Source organism: Taudactylus pleione, unplaced genomic scaffold, assembly GCF_031769625.1.
Source record: "Taudactylus pleione unplaced genomic scaffold, aTauple2 ptg000677l, whole genome shotgun sequence".
In the NCBI taxonomy this organism is placed as follows: Eukaryota; Metazoa; Chordata; class Amphibia; order Anura; family Myobatrachidae; genus Taudactylus; species Taudactylus pleione.
This window is the reverse complement of record NW_028285079.1, coordinates 1968399-1991741: the sequence shown is the minus strand read 5'-3', so window position 1 is coordinate 1991741 and position 23343 is coordinate 1968399. Positions and strand designations below refer to the sequence as shown.

At 48.7% G+C, this 23343-nt stretch overlaps 1 protein-coding gene across 5 annotated transcripts in view; it reads left to right on the top strand.

Moving 5' to 3' along the window:
• Window positions 1–23036, top strand: part of LOC148478141 (uncharacterized) — an 82098-nt gene extending 59062 nt beyond the window's left edge. For all 5 annotated transcript variants that reach the window (XM_088455896.1, XM_088455895.1, XM_088455893.1 and 2 more), the window contains 3 exons: window positions 9867–9964; window positions 11060–11148; window positions 19672–23036. In XM_088455896.1, the coding sequence (XP_088312022.1) occupies window positions 9867–9964; window positions 11060–11148; window positions 19672–19879 (395 nt within the window). In that variant the 3' untranslated portion in view covers window positions 19880–23036. The remainder of the gene's footprint in view (window positions 1–9866; window positions 9965–11059; window positions 11149–19671) is intronic.
• The last annotated feature ends 307 nt before the right edge of the window (window positions 23037–23343 follow it).

The following is a 23343-nucleotide window of genomic DNA, read 5'->3' as shown; positions in this document are numbered from 1 at the left end:
TTCCAGAGATCGACCTCATGGCGTCCCGGCACAACAATAAGTTGCCGGTGTACGGGTCTCGCACAAGAGACAAAGGGGCGTCTCTGGTGGATGCTCTGTCCGTCCGGTGGACGTTCCGGTTCGCATACCTGTTCCCTCCGGTCTCCCTTCTTCCACGGGTAATCCGGAAATTCAAACAGGAAGGAGGGACGCTCCTGTTGATAGCTCCCGCGTGGCCCAGACGGCACTGGTTCTCAGACCTTCAGGGTCTGTCCGTGGACAGTCCTCTGCGGTTGCCGCTACGACCGGACCTTCTGTCTCAGGGTCCTTGTCTTCACCCGGACCTGACTCGGCTGTCTTTGACGGCGTGGCTGTTGAGACTGCCATGCTGAGGTCCCGGGGGTTTTCCAGCTCTGTGGTGCGTACCATGTTGCGAGCTCGGAAACTGTCTTCCGCGAGGATATACCATCGCGTGTGGCATACGTTCTTCCAGTGGTGTCGACCAAGAGGTTATGCACCGAGGGAGTTTCGTCTGTCTCGGATTCTCGCCTTCCTACAAGCGGGACTAGATCATGGGCTTCGCCTTGCTTCTTTGAAGGTACAGGTTTCGGCCCTGTCTGTCTGGTTTCACCGTAGGATTGCTACAATCCCGGATGTGCGCACCTTTATGCAAGGTGTTGTCCGCATTCAGCCGCCCTTTGTTCCACCTGTGGCGCCTTGGGATTTGGCTGTGGTCCTGAGGGCTCTCCAAGGACCGCCGTTTGAACCACTGGGCTCAGTGGATCTTAAATGGCTAACAGCTAAGACTGTTTTCCTTCTGGCTATTGCTTCGGCCAGACGTGTTTCTGAGTTAGGGGCTTTCTTGTAGACCCCCTTTCTTGGGTTTTCATGGGAACAGGGCAGTGCTCCGCACTCGGCCCGAGTTTCTTCCCAAAGTTGTTTCCCAGTTTCATGTTAACGAGGAAATCGTTGTTCAGGCCTTTAACTCACCGGGTCTTTCTGTGGGTGAGGCCTCTTTGGATGTTGTGCGGGCCTTAAGGACTTATGTTGACCGCACTTCTTCGTTTAGGAAGTCGGACACTTTGTTTGTCCTCTATGGCTTCCGTAAAAAGGGTTGGCCTGCTTCAAAGCAAACTTTGGCAGCCTGGATCCGTATGGCTATTTCTGAAGCTTATCTTCATGAAGGCCTGCCGGTTCCTCCTTCTGTGAAGGCTCATTCCACTAGGTCTGTGGGTCCTTCGTGGGCAGCTCGACGTGGTGCCTCTGCAGTCCAGATCTGCAAGGCTGCTACGTGGTCCTCTGTCCATACCTTCGTGAGGTATTACAGGTTTGACACCTTCGCCTCTCAGGATGCTTCCTTCGGGCGGCGGATTCTCCTTTCTGCACAGGAGCGTCCCCACCCTTAAAGGATACTGCTTTGGGACATCCCCAAGGTATCCTGTGGATACCCTATGGACCCTGAAGTAGATAATATGAGATATGGTAAGAACTTACCCTTGTTATCTCTATTTCTACGAAGTCCATAGGGTTCCACAGGACTCCCGCCCTGTCGCACCTGTGCTGCAGATGGGCTTTGCTCTGGTCACCGGTTTTCCGTCTCCCTCTGGTGAGAATGTGATTCTTGTATGTGTCCAGATCTTTGTTCTCTCTCTTCCTTCTCCTGCCTTGGCTCGGGGGCGGGGTATAGGAGGGGGACCTAGTGCATCCTGGGAGGCTGAAAGCTTAACTCTTTGGTGCCCGATGACTGACGTCACACCTATACCCCAAGGTATCCTGTGGAACCCTATGGACTTCGTAGAAATAGAGATAACAAGGGTAAGTTCTTACCATATCTCATATTTTGTTTCATCTTGGATTCCATGGTATTTCTTGGACTACCTAAAGAAAAATACATATATAGCTAGCAGACAAAGTACAAACTGACAAAGTTTCAAATAAATATTGCCTATTATTTCAGAGTTATGAGAATTTAGGCATTACTTTTTGGACAACCCTCGTGTGTGTATGAATATATATATAAATATCTATACCTGTAATGGGGATTACTAATTATCTATACCTGTAATAAATGCTTTTTCTTTTTGTAAATATGACACAGAATAATAACATTGTTATTTCTCCTTTATGCCTGCCTCAGGGGTCATACAGGTCAGTGTTTGTGTTCCCTTTAAGAACTCTAATCTTTATATCCATCTAATTCTGTTGTCTGCCCTCGCACCCCCTTCCCTAATGATGCAGATGTCTCACAATTGTCAGTGTGCCCTGTGGCGTCAGCCCATACGAACAGTAAACAGACCCCGGTATCCGGAATATAGGTTGAGGGTGTGACGCAACCAGTGCCTCTGTTACTGACGCGTTTCACCATTGCAATGCTGGGGAGATGATGCTGTTATGACATCCTATACTGTATTTCTCCTTCATCCACTAGGGGACACTGGAGGCTAAACATAGTGGGGTATAGACGGTGCTAAGTGGAGCTGGCACTTTAATTTTCAAGAAATATGACTAGCTCCTCCCCTCCTCTGTGCCAGAGCGGAGCTGGATGTATAGAGACACTCTCTTCAGGGTTTTGTAATTAAAAAGCGCTGCTGAGTTGAAATAAGAAGATTGCATTGAGGACAGACAGGCAGTAGCTGCGCTGTCTGTCTGCAATGATGGAGCTGCCGGGGCATCCGCTCGCAAGTGCATGCACTTCGGTTGGGATCCCCAACTGCTTAGACCACCGTCTACTAAACAAGGGGGGGATCCAGATGCTGCTGCATGCAGCGCGCATAGCGGCCCCAATCAGTCACACCGCCGCCGGCAGCATGAGCAGCTCAATAAGTAGACCCTGGCTCCCCGAGTAGCGGATAGCCAGGTTATTAGATTAAAAGGCGGTGTTATTAGCAGCAGGCTGCTCTGACTAGCGGAGCAGCAAACAGACGGGGATATATCGTAGGCACTGCGGTTGCTGGATATCCCCCGGGTCTGTCTCACTATAAGATAACAAAGCGACAAGTTGAAGCACTGTGTGCAGAGTTCACTCATAACTAAGATTGAGCACCATAGCTGGGAGAGGAAGGGGGAAGGGGTGAAGATTAGCTCCTGAGCCCTGCTCCTCTCTCCCAGCGGCGACCCTATTTGCTGAATGAAAATCGCTGCTGCATAGAACTGGTGGCCTAATCCTAGACTGTAAGTACACAGCGGGGTTTAGGCCAGGCAGGAGAGCATTAAAGTATCTATGAATACTTCCTTCTATGCCTAAGCGTTTTCTGGCACTGCTAGGAGCACTATTAGGTAAGTGTGAGACTCTTCTGCCTCTCTGTATCTCAGTTCTTATTTGGACCTTTTTCATTACACTTTCCTGGTGTGTGTGGGGGGGATCTGTATGTATCATGACGTCTATACGTTTATTTATTTGCAAATATTGTACAGGATAGTTTACACAGGGGCAGTCCTCTAACTCCCTATTGTGTTGCACGGATGGTGTAGTGGTTGGCATTGCTGCGTCGCAATGCTGGGGGTTCGGTGACCACTGCAGTTCTGGCTGAGTGTAGTTTGTGTGTTCTCCCTGTAATATAACCTACGGCCACACCACTCTGTATACACCCTGGGAATACCGGGTATCGTAGGTTTATGCATCCTGAACTATAATCTTCAGAGATGGCAGATTCGCCGTCTTCAGTGATGCAGTTTACACTTACAAAGCGACTGAGCTTTGGACAATTGGCTGACTGCCCTTAAGGAGCTTATTCCGTTAGCATAACATATAGGGGAAGCAGCGTCTTACCTTTGTGTCCTATTACGTTTGCCTTATACGCCTCCAGGAGGTGATTTAGGCGCGAAGAGAGCTGTGGCTTACACAGTGGCTTCTCTATGCTGAGCTGAAGACTTCTAGGAAAAATAGAGAGGGGCTTCCACGTCAGCGACTCTAGAAGCATGACCTTGGCTTAAAACTATGGCTCTTTCCCATATCACTAAACCATGTCAGATGCGATAGAGGCTTTATATTCTGCAATACGCTAGGTATTGCATTTACAGGAGGAGGACACTAGTCCTGCTCCACCGTATTTCCTTTTAAAGAAATAAAAGACAAGCTCTTGCATTTCCAGTTTCAGTAAAACTGGATTATGTTCTGAGGTCAGCTTGGGCACATCCGGGTAAACAAGTTTCAGATGTCCCAGCGGTTATTATCTTTTTCATGCATATAGCAGTAAGACTTGCTCCACTATAGTAGGTCCATCTGTTTCGTGATTGTCGACGTTGCCGGTTCCTGGGACCTGGGACCATGTCTTTTAAAGACATCTTGCTGGAGTTTGAAGTATACTCACAGGTTCATTTATACTGCTGAGGTGGGATACTGTGGCCTGTCATTGTAATCTGCTGTAGGCGGATGTGGAATTGAGACAGCTGTAAAATCACTTCCATTAGGGGATAGTGTATTACATGCTGGGCTTCTAGAAAAATTGATTTCTCTAGCTACTGGAGGTAACTCCTTTTATATTCCATTTGCAGCTCCCCTAGTAGTTCTTTCTCCAGACCCTCGCCTAGGTCCTTTAGTGCGCCAGCTTGTTCACGGAACCATCAACTTCACGTGATTCTGAAGGTCGGGACGGAGTCGCTGCAACATCTCTACTAAGCCTAGTGCTTGCTGGGTTTTCCTCTCACCTGGGGGTCCCTAGAGTGGGAGCGCGTCTTATGGACTTCAGAGTAGTAGAAACGGAATCTGGTACAGATGCTTGGGTATGGGTTCTCATCACTCGAGATACAAGCTTGGCTTTTTAGTCTCCTCCTCTACCTTGATTTTTTAATACAGGTTTGAATGGCAGGACTATCTTTTTACAGTAAACTATACAGTAGTTTTATCCACGAGAGTGGTGGTCCAGGTCCCCAGACCGGGGGGGAAAAAGTTTTGCTCTAGTGTTTGTGGTTCCAAAGCCAGATGGCTCGGTCAGACCTACTCTGAACTTGATGTTTCTCAATCTGTTCCTACGAATAGAGTCCCTTCCCTTGGGGAGTGCGGGACTAGGTACGACGATTTCCCGATATGTCTGGATGTCCAGAATCCCTATCTAGCTGCCACTCCAGGCGTTTCTGAGTTTCGTATTTCGAAATTCTCTTTTCCAGAGTCAAACTTTACCCTTCAGCTTATTATTCAGCCCCCAGGGTATTCACAAAGATCATGGCTGTGATGTGGACACTCCTTCGTATATAGTGGATCACTATTATCCCTCCTCTGGACAATCTTCTGCTGAAGGCCCATTCCAGGGTCCAATTGTTGCAAAACATCACAGTGACTCATGGCAGTCTCATTCATCATGGGTGGTTTCTGAATTTTCCCAAGTCTCCTCTGCATCCAACAGACGAACAGACGCTGGATGCAGGGAACACCTTATGTCAGCGAGTGTTCCTCCCTCAAAACAGCAACTTCCATTCAGGAGATGGTGAGGACGGTCTTTCGACGTCATCTAGTTTATATGCATGTTTTCATTTGCCTCCTTAGGAAGATGATTATGGCATTCAAAGCCTTTTCTTATGGAAGGACTTTTCTGCTTCGCCTCCTCTCTTAGTATACAGAAATCCATCTTTTCCTTCACCAACAGGTAAGGTTAGGTTCCAGAACTCTGACATCTCTCCTCTGGAGGTTGAACTTTGTACGTCTACTGGAGGGAAGAGATTCGGTGTGTGGGATTGGGCTCTTCTTACCACAGTAGTGAGTCTGAGGGGATGGGAGGCTGTAATTAAGGAACAAAGACCGCTAGACATCATAGGAAGTGAACCTGCTAATAAATATATTGGAATTGTCCAGTCGGACTTTGCCACAACAATGGCGTACCTGTACGGCTCCAGAAGTCAGGCGGCTTTGCTAAAAAGTAAGCTGGTTTTACACTTTGGTGACAAAGTTCGCATGGGTGTAGAAAACTGGTAGGCAGACTACCTCAGCCAGCAGGATGCATCCATGGGCTACAACCGCAGCTTATTTAAACAGCTAGTCCTACGGTGGGGTCTTCCTCAGGTCGACTTAATGGCTTCAAGACAAAAATCATCAACTGCCTCTCTACAGCTCTTGGACGAGAAACTCTGAGGTTGTGGCAGGGTACGCACTGTCAACACCGTGGCATTTCTTTTTTTTGTCCACCTGTTCTCTGTTTCCTCTTCTCCCTCAGATTCTACAACAAGTCAAAAGGGCCAGGGTTCTATTGGTAGCTCCAGATTGGCCTTGCGGAGCTTGGTATCAACAATTCATGGCCACTTCCTCTGAGAGCACATCTCTTCCTACAGGGTCCTTTAGTCTATCCAGACTTAAAGCGGCTAAGGTTGACTGCGTGGCTATTTAAAGGGCCTTCTTAGGTGGTTAAGGGATCCCATCCAGGGTAATCCCTACTATGCTTAAACCCGAAAAGAAGTTGCTTTTAAGCATTACCACCGTTTTTGGAAGATTTAGGTTATAGGGTTTGAATTCTATAGGGAGAAACTCTACATTCAATCTAGCCAGATTTCTGCTTTTTATGCAACCAGGTTTCTCAACACGGCTCAGATTTCAGCTCTGGCGGTTTTCTTCCTGAAGAAGCTAGAAGGTACAGCCTTTTCTTCTAGGTGTGATTCGGTTTCTCCGCCCTTTGTTCCTCCTATGACTCCATGGGATTTGGATCTCATTCTTTCCTTCTTACAGTCTCCTCTGTTCTATCCTCTGGAGTAGGTGGAGTTCAAATACCTTTCGTGGAAGGTAACACTTCCGCAGCCAGGAGGTTGCCTGAAATCTAGGAGCTCTATCCTGTCGTCCTCCAGTCTTGGTTTTTCACGAGAATAGAGCGGATTCCCGTACAACAATGGACTTTCTTCCAAAGGTGGTTTTGGATTTTCCACATCAACATCCGCTTGTGGTACCGGTTCTTCCACAAGATTCACTTTCGTTCTAGACCCTTAGATGTTGTTAGGGCTCTCCGGAATTTCTGTGGACAGAACGGCAGCCATAAGTAAAACAGACTCTCTCTTTGTTTTGTATGCTGCTGTCCGTCCTGGCTAGCCAGCCTCCACACAGTCGCTGCCTGCTGGAGTTGTCTGACCTTCATATGGCTTCATCTAGGGAGCTTCCGCCTTTTTTATTTCAGAGCATTCCTCTCGCTCAGTCGGTTCCTCGTGGGAGGCTGCTCCCAGGGATTCTCATGTAGTTTCTTTGCCGAGTGGCTACTTGATCTAGCCGGCATTACGTTATTAGGTTTTATAGATTTTACATGTTTGCGGCCTCTGCAGCGCAGTATGGCTTGTCAGTTTTGCAGGGTTCTCAGCGTTTTCCCGTCTGTAATGGGAGCTCTGGGACGTCCCCACTGTCTTTACCCTCCAGTGTCCCCTAGTGGATGAAGGAGAAAACAGGATTTTGGTACTTACCGATCAATCCCTTTCTCCGATTCCATGGGGGACACTGGGCGCCCACCCTGCGCTGTTTCTTCCTGCCAGGGTTGGGGTCATTTTATGTTCTGTCTATTAGAGAACTGTTTGATGTCTCTGGTTGTGTTACTGTTGTTTCAACCTTTTCTTATGTTCTGTGTACTTTCTTCACCTCCTCCTCTTCCGTTTGTTGTTTCTCAGCTCCCCTCGGGCACAGTTTTCTAAGACAGAGGCTTGTATGGCGGTACAGAGGGGGAGGAGCTAGTCACACTTCTTGAAATTTCAAGTGCCAGCTCCACTTAGCACCGTCTATACCCCCCACTGTCTTTAGCCTCCAGTGTCCCCTATGGAATCGGAGAAAGGGATTAATCGGTAAGTACCAAAATCCTGTTATTACAGGATCACACTGTGGCCTTATACAGAGTCAGCCTGAAACAGACTAGCAAAGTGCGTCTGGAAGCAAAAGTTGCTTCTCTGTTACCTTGTTTAAGTCTCATCCACAAATATAGAGCGGCCGATCCCCTTTGCATAAGTGTTAAATAAGCGCAGCTTTTTTAAGCTTACGTAAAAGACGATGGTGCAAAATCCTCCAATAATACAAATAAACCAAAGGAAGGGCTGCATAGAAAACGCCAGACGTGGGTCTCTATGATGTCACAATTTAATATAGTTTAAATAATAGAAGACTGCGCATAGATAATATCCCATTAATATACCAATGTTTCTATTGGTACAGACGTAATGCTCTTCCGGCTATATATAATTTTTAAGACCACATGTAAGAATCTATCTATATGCAGCTTCCGCATCCCCAACTGCGTACGGAGCATTATTTGTGTAACACAAGTGAGCGCTGGGGTGTACAATCGCTCTTAAACACTTAGATCAGTTTCAGTTGTTATGTGTAAATGGGCGTCTTCAATATTCCAATCACAACGCAGTCATTATTATCAATGTTACACACAGAGCACACACAACTCAGACCCCCCCCCCCAAGGGGCTGTATTTGATACTCTTCACCAATTTTAGTCCCACTACGTGACTACAAGTCCACTCCATGTCCTCACTGTACACCTGCTGGGAGTAGACGCTTACCCACTTCCCTGTGACTAAACTCCTATTCCTGCCCTGGTCTCTTCCCCCTAATCATGTACTGTACATTCTCATGTCACATTTGAGACATAAAAAAGCTGCACACGGATGGTGTAATGGTTAGCCTTACTGCACTGAGGTCCTGTATTAGATTCCCACCACGGCCCTGTGTGGAGTTTGTATATTCTCTCTGTTTGCATGGTTTTCTTCCCAAAATATACTGATAGGTTACTTGTCTCCTGACAAATATTAACCCTAGTGTGTAAGTGTACATGTGGTAGGGAATATAGAGTGTAAGCTCCACTGGTGCAGGGACTGATGTGAATGGCCAAATATTCTCTGTAAACTTGAGACAAAAAAACTCAAATATAGGGGGGTATTCAATTAGGCTGCGAAAAGTTTGAATCGGCGATAACGTCATTTTTGCATGTTTGAATTATGCCCGTATTCAATTTCAAAGACTTTTCGCCGGTGCAAAAAGTCTTCGTTAATAAACGGGGATAAGTTTTCACCATGTTTTACATGGCGAAAAAAAGTGCAGAATTGGGGTTTAGGGGTGCAGGCTTTAAAAAAAAAAAAAATAGCCTGCACCCCTGGGAAGCCCCTAAAAATGATCTGTGTTAAGAGAAAGTTTAAAACGAAAATAGGGACACCCCAAAAAAAATTAGTTAAAGTTTGGGGTTTAAAAAAAATATATATACAAGTTTTAAACTAACAAAATTAATTCTGGAGGGTCCCTATGCATGCGGCAGGTGTTTTAAAGAATGCAGTTAGTAACGGCGGGTGCATTTTTGATGAATTTTTAAAAAATTACTTTAGAGATTTAAAAATATGCTTGCATCCATTTTCATGTACCCCAAATTTGATGGAAATATTTTTTTTAAACAAAAAAAATTTCTAAGTGCTATTCTTCACCACTTCTTCTTACCGACATTTATGCACCTGCCGCGGCTATTACAAACCCCAACTTCCTTCTGCAGGCAAAAATGGGGGTACCCATTGTTATCCCCCATGTCTAAACATCTTTAGGGGGGTCCCAGGAACAATTCCCAAAAATTGCCCTTTTTTTTTTTTGATACTTAACTTTCCGCCGGCTCCTGTTTTCGCACATTAATAATTGAATACGGGGATAAAGCGGGCGCGCGCCTGATACTTTATTCTCATAAAACCTCCGATGTGGAGCGAAAAGTCCAGCATGGACTTTTTGCTCCTAATTGAATACCCCCCCATAGTGTCATACTGACTGAGCCAGGCCCCGCAGCATTGTATACCCCGCCATACAGGGACATGCGCTGTGACATGTAGTTCCCAGTTATGAGACATGTAATATGTATATTATTATATAACATTACATGATAGAGGAAACAGCGTGTAATATCCATGTGATAACTGTGCTGTATATTAGTTCTGTGTTTATGTTCTTACAGATTCTGGAAGGTCACATCCTGGCACCATATTCACCATTACTGCATTTGTGACAATTGCGTTTGTTGTTGCTGCTGCTGCTGCTGTCATCATCTATTTTGTGAGTAATATCGACCTGTCCTGTGTCCCCCTCCCCAGTACCCCACATCTGATATTCTCCTATACACCCTGGTTTCCTCCCGGCGTGGTGCTTACTCCATAATGACATTTCCCCCCCCCCCTGGTTACATTGTGCTGTGAGCGGAACGCTGGTTACATCAGTCCTGAGACTCTGAGGTCTTGTCAGGTAATTGCTGTACTCTGTGCTGAGAAGAGGTGGCGTAACCCTTAGCAACCAGACTTCTGCCTTAATTTTCTGATCTACTAGGTACATGACAGTTGCACTCTGATTGGCTGATGTGAATCACACCTCCCACAGGGTTACCTGTACAGCAGATTGGGCCTGCACAGAGTATAACCCCTGACACTGTGAGACAGCATATATAGAGAACCCTAAATCTCTGTCCCCTTTATGTAACCCTTACATATAGTCCATGTGTCTAGTCCTAAGAGGGCTCAAAGTATAACAGAATGATGCTAATAATCTCATTATGGAGAATATCTGTGCAGTGATGCACTGTATAGATTTGTGTTACTATTACTCCTATTAGATTACATACTGTTCTTGTTGCCATTGTCTGCAAAGCACAATTATTAACTTATACCATAATCTCCTAACCGTAAATGTGATACATAACTTATCACTAGCACCAACCTACCTGGGCACCTTGCTGGTGATCTCTTGGGGAGCTGTGTGCGGGTGCTTACGTCTCTTTGGTGCTCTCTGAGGGCACGTGGCATGTGGTGTCTTGGGTGCTCCTCTGTGCGTGTGACTCTTGGGGTTCCTCGGGGTGTGTGACTCTTGGGCGCTCTGTGCGTGGTCACCTGTGACTCTTGGGGAGCTGTATGTGTGATCTCCTGGGTGTTCGGTGTAAGCACGGTGCCTGTGTGCTCCCTTGGGGCACTGTGCCTGGGTACGTGTGATCTCCTGGGTGTTCTGTGTAAGCACGGTGCCTGTGTGCTCCCTTGGGGCACTGTGCCTGGGTACGTGTGATCTCCTGGGTGTTCTGTGTAAGCACGGTGCCTGTGTGCTCCCTGGGGGGGGGGGCGCCCTGTGCGGTCACACAACCTATAATGATGTACTTTATATTCCCAGAAATGTTACAAGAACAAATCAGCCAGACATGGGGAGAAAAACGGCACCATACAGAATGGATCTCCAGCCCCCCGGGTACAATATACAAGGTACGTGATACTATAATGGAAGAGTGTGCACATGCACTGCCAATGACCGGTATTACTACATCCCCATATTTCCAGTTTTTATTGAAATGTAAGTGCGGCTGTGGGGGCAGGGTGTGTGTGTGTGAGGCTGTGGGGGCAGTGTGTGTGTGTGTGTGTGTGGCTGTGGGGGCAGGGTGTGTGGCTGTGGGGGCAAGGTGTGTGGCTGTGGGGGCAGGGTGTGTGGCTGTGGGGGCAGGGTGTGTGGCTGTGGGGGCAGGGTGTGTGGCTGTGGGGGCAGGGTGTGTGGCTGTGGGGGCAGGGTGTGTGGCTGTGGGGGCAGGGGTGTGTGTGTGAGGCTGTGGGGGCAGGGTGTGTGTGTGAGGCTGTGGGGGCAGGGTGTGTGTATGAGGCTGTGGGGGCAGGGTGTGTGTGTGTGTGGCTGTGGGGGCAGGGTGTGTGTGTGTGTGGCTACGGGGGCAGCGTGTGTGTGGGGCTACGGGGGCAGTGTGTGTGTGGGGCTACGGGGGCAGCGTGTGTGTGTGGCTATGGGGGCAGTGTGTGTGGGGCTATGGGGGCAGTGTGTGTGTGGGGCTATGGGGGCAGTGTGTGTGTGTGTGGGGCTATGGGGGCAGTGTGTGTGTGTGGGGCTATGGGGACTGTGTGTGTGTGGCTATGGGGGCAGTGTGTGTGTGGCTATGGGGGCAGTGTGTGTGTGTGGCTATGGGGGCAGTGTGTGTGTGGGGCTATGGGGGCAGTGTGTGTGTGTGTGTGGGGCTATGGGGGCTGTGTGTGTGTGGGGCTATGGGGGCAGTGTGTGTGTGGGGCTATGGGGGCAGTGTGTGTGTGTGTGGGGCTATGGGGGCAGTGTGTGTGTGTGTGGGGCTATGGGGGCAGTGTGTGTGTGTGGGGCTATGGGGGCAGCGTGTGTGTGTGTGGCGCTATGGGGGCAGTGTGTGTGTGAGGCTATGGGGGCACTACCAATGACAGGTATTACTACATCCCCATTTTTCCAGTTTTTATTGAAATGTAAGTGCGGCTGTGGGGGCAGGGTGTGTGTGTGAGGCTGTGGGGGCAGGGTGTGTGTGTGAGGCTGTGGGGGCAGGGTGTGTGTGTGAGGCTGTGGGGGCAGTGTGTGTGTGTGTGGCTATGGGGGCAGTGTGTGTGCGCGGGGCTATGGGAGGGGCAGCATTGTGTGTGTGTGTGGCTATGGGGACTGTGTGTGTGTGTGGCTATGGGGACTGTGTGTGTGTGTGGCTATGGGGACAGTGTGTGTGTGTGTGGCTATGGGGACAGTGTGTGTGTGTGTGTGGCTATGGGGACAGTGTGTATGTGTGTGGCTATGGGGACAGTGTGTGTGTGGGTGGCTATGGGGACAGTGTGTGTGGGTGGCTATGGGGACAGTGTGTGTGGGTGGCTATGGGGGCAGTGTGTGTGTGTGTGTGTGGCTATGGGGGCAGTGTGTGTGAGTGTGGCTATGGGGGCAGTGTGTGTGTGTGGCTATGGGGGCAGTGTGTGTGTGTGTGTGTGGCTATGGGGACAGTGTGTGTGTGTGGCTATGGGGGCGGTGTGTGTGTGAGGCTGTGGGGGCAGTGTGTGTGTGTGGCTATGGGGGCAGTGTGTGTGCGCGGGGCTATGGGTGGGGCAGCATTGAGTGTGTGTGTGTGGCTATGGGGACTGTGTGTGTGTGGCTATGGGGACTGTGTGTGTGTGGCTATGGGGACTGTGTGTGTGTGGCTATGGGGACTGTGTGTGTGTGGCTATGGGGACTGTGTGTGTGTGTGGCTATGGGGACAGTGTGTATGTGTGTGGCTATGGGGACAGTGTGTATGTGTGTGGCTATGGGGACAGTGTGTGTGTGTGTGTGGCTATGGGGACAGTGTGTGTGGGTGGCTATGGGGACAGTGTGTGTGGGTGGCTATGGGGGCAGTGTGTGTGTGTGGCTATGGGGGCAGTGTGTGTGAGTGTGGCTATGGGGACAGTGTGTGTGGGTGGCTATGGGGACAGTGTGTGTGGGTGGCTATGGGGGCAGTGTGTGTGGGTGGCTATGGGGGCAGTGTGTGTGTGGGGCTATGGGGGCAGTGTGTGTGTGGGGCTATGGGGGCAGTGTGTGTGTGTGTGGGGCTATGGGGGCAGTGTGTGTGTGTGTGGGGCTATGGGGGCAGCGTGTGTGTGTGGGGCTATGGGGGCAGCGTGTGTGTGTGGGGCTATGGGGGCAGCGTGTGTGTGGGTGGCTATGGGGGCAGTGTGTGTGTGTGTGTGGCTATGGGGGCAGTGTGTGTGAGTGTGGCTATGGGGGCAGTGTGTGTGTGTGGCTATGGGGGCAGTGTGTGTGTGTGTGTGTGGCTATGGGGACAGTGTGTGTGTGTGGCTATGGGGGCGGTGTGTGTGTGAGGCTGTGGGGGCAGTGTGTGTGTGTGGCTATGGGGGCAGTGTGTGTGCGCGGGGCTATGGGTGGGGCAGCATTGAGTGTGTGTGTGTGGCTATGGGGACTGTGTGTGTGTGGCTATGGGGACTGTGTGTGTGTGGCTATGGGGACTGTGTGTGTGTGGCTATGGGGACTGTGTGTGTGTGGCTATGGGGACTGTGTGTGTGTGTGGCTATGGGGACAGTGTGTATGTGTGTGGCTATGGGGACAGTGTGTATGTGTGTGGCTATGGGGACAGTGTGTGTGTGTGTGTGGCTATGGGGACAGTGTGTGTGGGTGGCTATGGGGACAGTGTGTGTGGGTGGCTATGGGGGCAGTGTGTGTGTGTGGCTATGGGGGCAGTGTGTGTGGGTGGCTATGGGGGCAGTGTGTGTGTGTGGCTATGGGGGCAGTGTGTGTGAGTGTGGCTATGGGGACAGTGTGTGTGGGTGGCTATGGGGACAGTGTGTGTGGGTGGCTATGGGGGCAGTGTGTGTGGGTGGCTATGGGGGCAGTGTGTGTGTGGGGCTATGGGGGCAGTGTGTGTGTGGGGCTATGGGGGCAGTGTGTGTGTGTGTGGGGCTATGGGGGCAGTGTGTGTGTGTGTGGGGCTATGGGGGCAGCGTGTGTGTGTGGGGCTATGGGGGCAGCGTGTGTGTGTGGGGCTATGGGGGCAGCGTGTGTGTGTGGGGCTATGGGGCAGCGTGTGTGTGTGGGGCTATGGGGGCAGCGTGTGTGTGTGTGGGGCTATGGGGGCAGTGTGTGTGTGGGGCTATGGGGGCAGCGTGTGTGGGGCTATGGGGGCAGCGTGTGTGTGTATATGTATATATGTATATATATATAATGTGTATATATTATAATTAACATGTATGTATGGTCAGGTACACATTAGGCGATCTATTGCATGATATATCGGACCACCACAGATCAGAATGATATATCGTGAGGATCACATAGTGTACGCCCGTTCTTGCGTGCCCTTGGGTCGTTCTTCCCAGCCTCCCATCCACTGTACAGCACCGCAGATGGGACGACGAGATGAACGACGCTATGTGGCTAAATGCAACATGGAACTACACATTACGCCATCGTCCAATGCATCGTGCAGTACCGCAGCATTTTGGACACGTTACTTTGTCACCCAAACACCTCTGTGCAGCCGAAACATTTCACTCTTTTTCACCCCGTTTGGAGTCGTATTTCGAAAAATCCCTCCTTAGTGGGCACCAGCGTCATGGACGGAATATACTCCCCGATTGTTATGTTTCTAGGTGCTGGGGTCTGGGCTGGGCGTTGGTCAGTCAGTCAGGACATTTGTTTTTATATATTAAGATGAGTGCAGGTCTTCAGCAGATACATAGGTGTGCCTGGTATACGCTCTGCAGTAGATACATAGGTGTGCCGGCTTTATGCTCTGCAGTAGATACATAGGTGTGCCTGATATACGCTCTGCAGTAGATACATAGGTGTGCCGGCTTTATGCTCTGCAGTAGGTACATAGGTGTGCCGGCTTTATGCTCTGCAGTAGGTACATAGGTGTGCTTGGTATACGCTCTGCAGTAGGTACATAGGTGTGCCGGCTTTATGCTCTGCAGTAGGTACATAGGTGTGCTGGCTTTATGCTCTGCAGTAGATACATAGGTGTGCCGGCTTTATGCTCTGCAGTAGGTACATAGGTGTGCCGGCTTTATGCTCTCCAGTAGATACATAGGTGTGCCGGCTTTATGCTCTGCAGTAGGTACATAGGTGTGCCGGCTTTATGCTCTGCAGTAGATACATAGGTGTGCTTGGTATACGCTCTGCAGTAGGTACATAGGTGTGCTGGCTTTATGCTCTGCAGTAGGTACATAGGTGTGCCGGCTTTATGCTCTGCAGTAGATACATAGGTGTGCTTGGTATACACTCTGCAGTAGGTACATAGGTGTGCCGGCTTTATGCTCTGCAGCAGATACATAGGTGTGCTTGGTATACGCTCTGCAGTAGGTACATAGGTGTGCCGGCTTTATGCTCTGCAGTAGATACATAGGTGTGCTTGGTATACGCTCTGCAGTAGGTACATAGGTGTGCCGGCTTTATGCTCTGCAGTAGATACATAGGTGTGCCGGCTTTATGCTCTGCAGTAGATACATAGGTGTGCCTGGTATACGCTCTGCAGTAGGTACATAGATGTGCTGGCTTTATGCTCTGCAGTAGATACATAGGTGTGCCTGGTATACGCTCTGCAGTAGGTACATAGATGTGCTGGCTTTATGCTCTGCAGCAGATACATAGGTGTGCCGGCTTTATGCTCTGCAGTAGGTATATAGGTGTGCCGGCTTTATGCTCTGCAGTAGATACATAGGTGTGCCGGCTTTATGCTCTGCAGTAGGTACATAGGTGTCCCAGGGTTACGCTCTGCAGCAGATACATAGATGTGCTGGCTTTATGCTCTGCAGTAGATACATAGGTGTGCCGGCTTTACGCTCTGCAGTAGGTACATAGATGTGCTGGCTGAATGCTCTGCAGTAGATACATAGATGTGCTGGCTTTATGCTCTGCAGCAGATACATAGGTGTCCCAGGGTTACGCTCTGCAGCAGATACATAGATGTGCTGGCTTTATGCTCTGCAGTAGATACATAGGTGTGCCGGCTTTACGCTCTGCAGTAGGTACATAGATGTGCTGGCTGAATGCTCTGCAGTAGATACATAGATGTGCTGGCTTTACGCTCTGCAGCAGATACATAGGTGTGCCTGGTATACGCTCTGCAGTAGATACATAGGTGTGCCGGGGTTATGCTCTGCAGTAGATACATAGGTGTGCCAGCTTTATGCTCTGCAGCAGATACATAGGTGTGCCAGGGTTATGTTCTGCAGTAGATACATAGGTGTGCCGGGGTTATGCTCTGCAGTAGATACATAGGTGTGCCGAGGTTATGCTCTGCAGTAGATACATAGGTGTGCCGGGGTTATGCTCTGCAGTAGATACATAGGTGTGCCGGCTTTATGCTCTGCAGTGTGTTATATATATAATCCCATCCAGGTGCGGCACTCGCGGTAACCAGAATGAATACACAATATCCATTTGTATTTGCAAAGTTTCAGTGTCTGTTTAATCAGCACTGTCATCAGGAATAAGCAAGTAAAACAGACTGACCAGTTAGACATCACCACTAGTGAAACATACGGCACCTGGGCGCAAAAATGCGTCCCCTGGCCAGCGGCGCAGGACGCTGACTTCAGCAGAGCCAGTGGCATCTGTCTGACAGTCCGTGCGATCATGTGACACCACCCACCACCAATGTATCTTAGTAACCGTAAGCAACGTAGAGTCACCATACTAAGCAGGGGTAATATGCATATAGTATAAACTATAAGTAAATATAACATGATACTAGAAATGTGACCACATACAGTATACATTACAGACTTGGCAAAAAGAATCCTAAAGGCTAGCAATTAATGAGGCACACCTAAATAGTAACTACTCGTATAAAGCACCCTAAACCTAAGAGGTCATCAGTGGCGTAACATCATCCCAGGTGCCCGGAGGCAAGATATAAGTTGGTGCACCCCCCCCCACACCCCCAATTAAAGTTAACCACCCCCCCAGTACCTATGCCAGCCCCAGCTGCCGCAGCCCCCTTCTGCAGTTCCCCCAGTAGTGGTCCCCCTGTGCAATGCCCTCTGTAGAGGTCTCACTATGCAGTGCCCGCCTATGTAGTGCTCCCAGTAATGGTCCCCCTATGCAGTACCTCCAGTAGTTGTCCCCCTATGCAGTGCTCCCAGTAGTGTGCCCCCTGTAGTGCCCACAGTAGTAAGCCCCCTTAGTGCCCCCAGTAATGGCCTTTGTAGTAAGCCCCCCTTAGTATCCACAGTAGTAAACCCCCTTAGTGCCCCCAGTAATGGCCTCTGTAGCAAGCCCCCTGTAGTAAGCCCCCAGTAATGGCCTCTTGGTGCCCCCAGTAATGGCCTCTGTAGTAAGCCCTCTTGGTGCCTCCTGTAGTGCCCCTGTAGTAAGCCCCCAGTAATGCCCCTGTAGTAAGCCCCCTTAGTATCCCCAGTAGTAAGCCCCTTTAGTGCCCCCAGTAATGCCCTCTGTAGTAAGCCCCCTTAGTGCCTCCAGTAGTAAGCCTCCTGTAGTGCCCCCTGTAATGAGCACCCCCGCCGTGCGCGCGCGCACAAAAAAAAATAAAAAAATACCTTAAACCTCGCTCCAGTGCTGCTGCCATCCGTCCCCGGCGCCTGCTCCTCGGAACTATGGGAGTGACGTCATGACATCACTCCCATAGTGCATTGCGGGACCCGGAAGCCGGAGCTCAGGAGTGAGCTCCAGCTGGCGCCGGGCGGCCGGGGAGAGGGGGGAAAGAAGGAGCAAATGGAGGGTGCAGAGGGTGCGACCGTACCCCCTGCACCACCCATAGTTATGCCACTGGAGGATCGGCGCTCCTTCTCCATGCAGCTCCTCGGCAGTGCCCGGAACGGCCGGGGGACAATGGAGCCAGGTGCCCCCTTCAGGGCTGGCGCCCGGCGGCAAACGACTCCATTGTCTCCGGGAGTTCCGCCACTGGTGGTCATTCAGACCTTTGGGGGCAATAGTATCCATTCTCATAATCCCATCGACTTTCACGTTGAAGGAGCAATTTACATCTGTTACCTCCTCTAAGTAGAGGGGGACATGATCGATCATAGGATATTTTAATACATACCTCCCAATATGACCCTCTCCAGGAGGGACACAATGCTCTGGTCCTGGACTTCCCTGGTAAGAGGCGGGGCTGCAGCACAGTTCAAAATTCAAATAGGGGAGTCACACCCACTGTCATGTCACACCCTGCCAACATCACTGGCTGGGACTCACTGGCAGTTGGTGTGACTCCCCTATTTGAAGTTTGGACTGTGCTGCAGCCCCACCCCTGGAGCCTCCACCAATCATAAATTACCAGGGAAGTCCAGGACCAGAGCATTGTGTCCCTCCTGGAGAGGGTCATGTTGGGAGGTATGTTCATGTAACAATGGTTGCTTTAGGTGCACTACTTGCAGGTTTCTTATCCCTGGTGATTGTTATAATCATCCACTATCTGGTAATAGATTTAGTATTCGGCATCATCTTACGTGCAAGAGCAAATTTGTGGTTTATCAGATCGTTTGCCCGTGTGGCCTTTCATTATCGGCAAGACCGAAAGGTCATTTAGAGAGCGGATGGCTGACCATCGCTCCTCTATTAGACTGGCACTTCTTATATCTGGTACTAGCGACCAACCTGTCGCCAGGCATTTTTGTGAAGCAGCACATTAAAATATCTTATGATATTATCGTAACTGCATACCGGATATATCACCATCACTCATTTATAAGGTGCTGCAGGGCGGGAAGGTGAGCGGCTGTTAATGTTCTTTTTGGCACCATTACCCCATTAAAATGCATCTTAATGCTGTAGGCTGTGTAACTGAGAACAGGCTACTTTACCAGTTACCCTGCGCTAATATGCTTTAAGCGTTTTTTAGCTGGTGATGGGATCAGGGCCGGCTCTTAGGGTGTTCGACCACTGCGGTTGAACAAGGGCACCACCCCTCCCAAACATCCCGATTTCAGCGATTCCACCCATTGGCCGAAGTGCCTGACGTTACACAGGAGGTGTGCCATGCGGGCACGACCTCCAAATAATGTCACTTAAGGGGCGTTGCCTATGGTGATTCGGCCACGCCCCCATGTTTGGTTGGGCCATACACCCAGCCGCACAGGGCGCGACTAGCTCTGGAGCCGCGCCCTGAATGGGACAGTGGTATTGGCAAGAACATTGTGGGCATAACATACAAGTCCCGCTGAGCGTGTGACATAGAGGTAGAGCGGGCGCAGTAGTGACCATCTCTGAATTGGTCCTGTGAGCGACATAAGTTACAGAATGATACCGGATGCACAGGTGGAAGAGTTCGCTGCTGTCGCTGGTTAGGGGATGTGTGGAAGGATAAAGCCGGGAAGTGACAGGTGTCACCTGTAAATAAACGCGCACAATGGCCGACAACTGACCACTTCCATATGCCAAGTGCTAATGTCACTGTAGTAACATCCTCTAAGAAGCCTGGCTACAGCAAACAGTGTTTTGTTTTGTTTTTGCCTCCTCAATATTTTTGTATTTTTATGAACATTTTTGTTTTTCAGGGCTCCTGACACAGAATCGGCTGAAGGGGGGGAGAGCGTCTGTGTGCAATTTCCTGAGGAGAAACCTGAAAGAAATGGGAAGAAAATCTGCCAGTCTTCTATTTCTGAACAGGGGCCTCATGCCTCTTTGGAGCGCCAAATCTTAATCCATGCAAACGGTCACACCATTCCCACCCACCAGGACCAGATTTCTCCGGCACTTACTTAAGCTATCTACGCACTACACCAGAGGTTCCCAAACGCGGTCCTCAAGGCTTCCCATCAGTTCAGCTGTTAGAGAGATCCATGGTTGGACACAGGTGACTTAAGTACCTCAGTCAATTTGACTTAACCACCTGTTCTCAGCCATGGCAATCTCTAACACCTGAACTGTTGAGGCCTTGAGGATCGTGTTTGGGAAACTCCGCACTATACAATTACTGAGCCGATTTGCCAATAATCGGGTGATCAGCCAGATTTATTGTATAGTGTGTACGAACGTTCGTTTTAGCGGTTCGCCGATAAAAGGGTTAAAGTCCACAAACTCATTCTTTCGGTTATCCAATAGATTGCTCGATATCAGGAAATTGAGCCAGAGATTTTCGTTCTTGGCCAGTGTGTGCGCATACTCTGTGACAGGAAGACATCGGAAATATCAGCAGATCATTAAGTCATCCTCAATGTGGGCGGACAGATACAAAATGGGTGTGGTGTGGTGGAAAATCGGTAGCTTCTGTGGAAATACTGCATAATGTGTAGCACAGATATTGGGGCGTGCAATTTGCCCCAAAATCGACCTGATCAAAAAAAAAAAAACCTGTCGTGTGTAGCTGGCGTTACACGTGCTTGATGAGCGCTACATATCTGAACACCTGACTGTTCTTAGCCATTTTAACTCCTATATATGCTCTTTTCGTGTTCACTCTAGGTCCGGTCCCTGACCTAGAGAAAGGGCCCATCTGAGCCCGAAAAGAGGCCGTGTCTTTAAGACGCGTCCCCATTTCGTCACTCTTGGGGGCGGGTCCGGCCATTACTTTTTGCCCTTTAGAAATAGGGCAGGGTGCGGCGCCCCGCTAAAACAGCCTAGAGGGAACGCTACTCTTTGTTGTACACGTGCTGTTTGGACAATTGTATTTTAACTCTACAATATTCAGTGAGACTGGAATATGGCAGAAACCAGGAGATTGGACTAGTTACTCAGGGCTTAACATATACCTCACTGGGATCGGACTGGGACACGGGGGTCTGGGGGGAGCCCACAGTGGGCCCCACTCCCTCCTCCAGGGGTCAGGTCTTAGACTGTACACTGGAATTATATATACGAGGGTTGTTCAAAAAGTAATGCCTAAATGCTCATAACTGAAATTTTATTATAGATACAGATTTAAAAATGTGCAGTAAAATACTTTGAAGTCTTAGTAACAGAATGACTCTACTCAAAAATTCACCATCTGCCCTCAAACATTTTCTCCACCTCTCAACCCAAGCTGTGAATCCACTTTGGAAAAATTCCAGTGGTTGGTGTTTGACCCAGGAACGTATGGTGTTTTTAACAACCTCTATGTCTTCAAAATGTTGACCACAGTAACAGTATTTGAGAGGGCCAAACAGATGAAAGTCAGAAGGGGCCAAATCAGGACTGTATGGTGGATGTGGCATTATTGCCCACCCCATTTTGGCAATGGCCGCAGATGTTGCCATCGAAGTGTGAGGTCTGGCATTATCATGGTGTAAGAGGACATTTGACAGTGGAAGTGTTGACCTTTTTTTGAGGATGGCTTTTTTTAGGTTATTAAGTGTAATAATGTATCGATTACTGTTGATTGATTGGTTTTGATCCAAGTAATCGATGAGAATAACACCTCGGCAATCCCAGAAGAATGTGGCCATGACTTTGTTTACGGATCGCTGTGATCTAAACTTTTTTGGCCTAGGTGAACGTTGGTGTTTCCATTGCTTTGATTGGGCCTTTGTTTCTGGGTCATAAAGGAATACCCAGGTCTCATCTCCTGTAATGACATTTTCCAAAAACGTCTCAGAGTTGGTCAAAAGGTCATTGCACACTTCCACCCTCTGGGCCTTATGATCCCTGGTTAATTGCTTTGGAACCCATTTAGCACATACTTTACAATATCCCAAATCATTGATTAGTGTTTTTACAGTACCATGGCTACATTCAAGTTCATCACTGACATCTCTGATGGTCACACGATGGTCTTTCTGAATCATGGCATCGACTTTGTGTTGGTTCTCTGCTGTCACTGCAGTTGATGATCTGCCACCACGAGGTTTGTCGCACACGGACGATTCTCCCGATTTGAAAACGCTTCATCCACCTTCTGACATTGCTATAGTCACTTGTACACTCACCGTACACTTTCTTCTGTCTTCTGTGCATCTCTGTAGCACTGCAGCCTTCTTTTTCCAGAAATTCAATGACGGCTCTTTGTTTCATCTCGGATTGCATGGTATTTCTTGGACTACCTAAACAAAAATACATATATAGCTAGCAGACATATTAAAGTACAAACTGACAAAGTTTCAAATAAATGTTGCGTATTATTTCAGAGTTATGAGCATTTAGGCATTACTTTTTGGACAACCCTCATAGTTACTCTGTTAGAGGGTCAGGTTCCTGGTGGATGTTTGGTGCACTCCTATAGACACCGCACCATGATTCCCATCACATGCCTGTCCCTCCTCCTGAGCACAGTTCCTGCCAGTGATGGGGATGGCATTGTAGCTCTGCAGTCATTCACTAACTTATAATAACGTCATCCTACTGGTAAGAGCTTAGAGAGTTTAATTTCCCCAGTGTCCTGTATTTCTCCTTTACTAGACCTAATGCTGTTCTCATTTCAGTTATAGACACTGGCCGGTCAGTACCGGGGTCCCCGATCACATGTACAGGGTATTAATATGTTACCTTATGCTGCATTCGCAGTACTATGCATTGCTGCCATCAATCTGGTGCATTATCTCTACTTATAATGAAGGTGTAATTTTTTTTTGTGTGTGTGCGCACATATAAATGTTTTTGGAGAATTGTACTTCATGGGCATGTATGAACTTCGGAGACCAAAAAACATTTGTCGGAATTTTTGTTTGTTCGTTCCGGCATTACGCAAAAACTACGGGATGAATTTGTATGATGTTGTCAATATTGTATAGCTTAGTCACAGAAACCGAGGTATGTATGTATTATCTCACTGTGACATCAGGGAGAGGAGCAATAAAGGAAAACCAGATGCTGGACACTCGGCGTGTGCAGGCTCCTCAAGCCAAAAATGACGATGTACATAAATATATTTTTTTATTACCTATATGTAAAAGAAAAATGGAAAAAAACTAAAAAATTAAAATGAAAAAAAACTAAAATATAAAAATAAAAAAAATTGAAAACAAAAATCTGCGCCTGTTATTTCTCCCCCCCCCCCCCTTTTCATTACAGCGCTCACCTGCCGCATATCTCTTGTACAGTTACATACATAGCATGGGGATAACCATAAATGATAGAATATCACGATTCAGCTGAGAGAATACAAGTAGCTGATGAGAGAGGTGTGTCATATATGATAGTATTCCCCAATGTAATAAGATGCCGTCGCCATAATAGGTGTTCAACGATCACTAAACGTGAAATGGATATTCCCTTATAGAAAAAAACACTAGTATAGTTAAACAAATACAGAT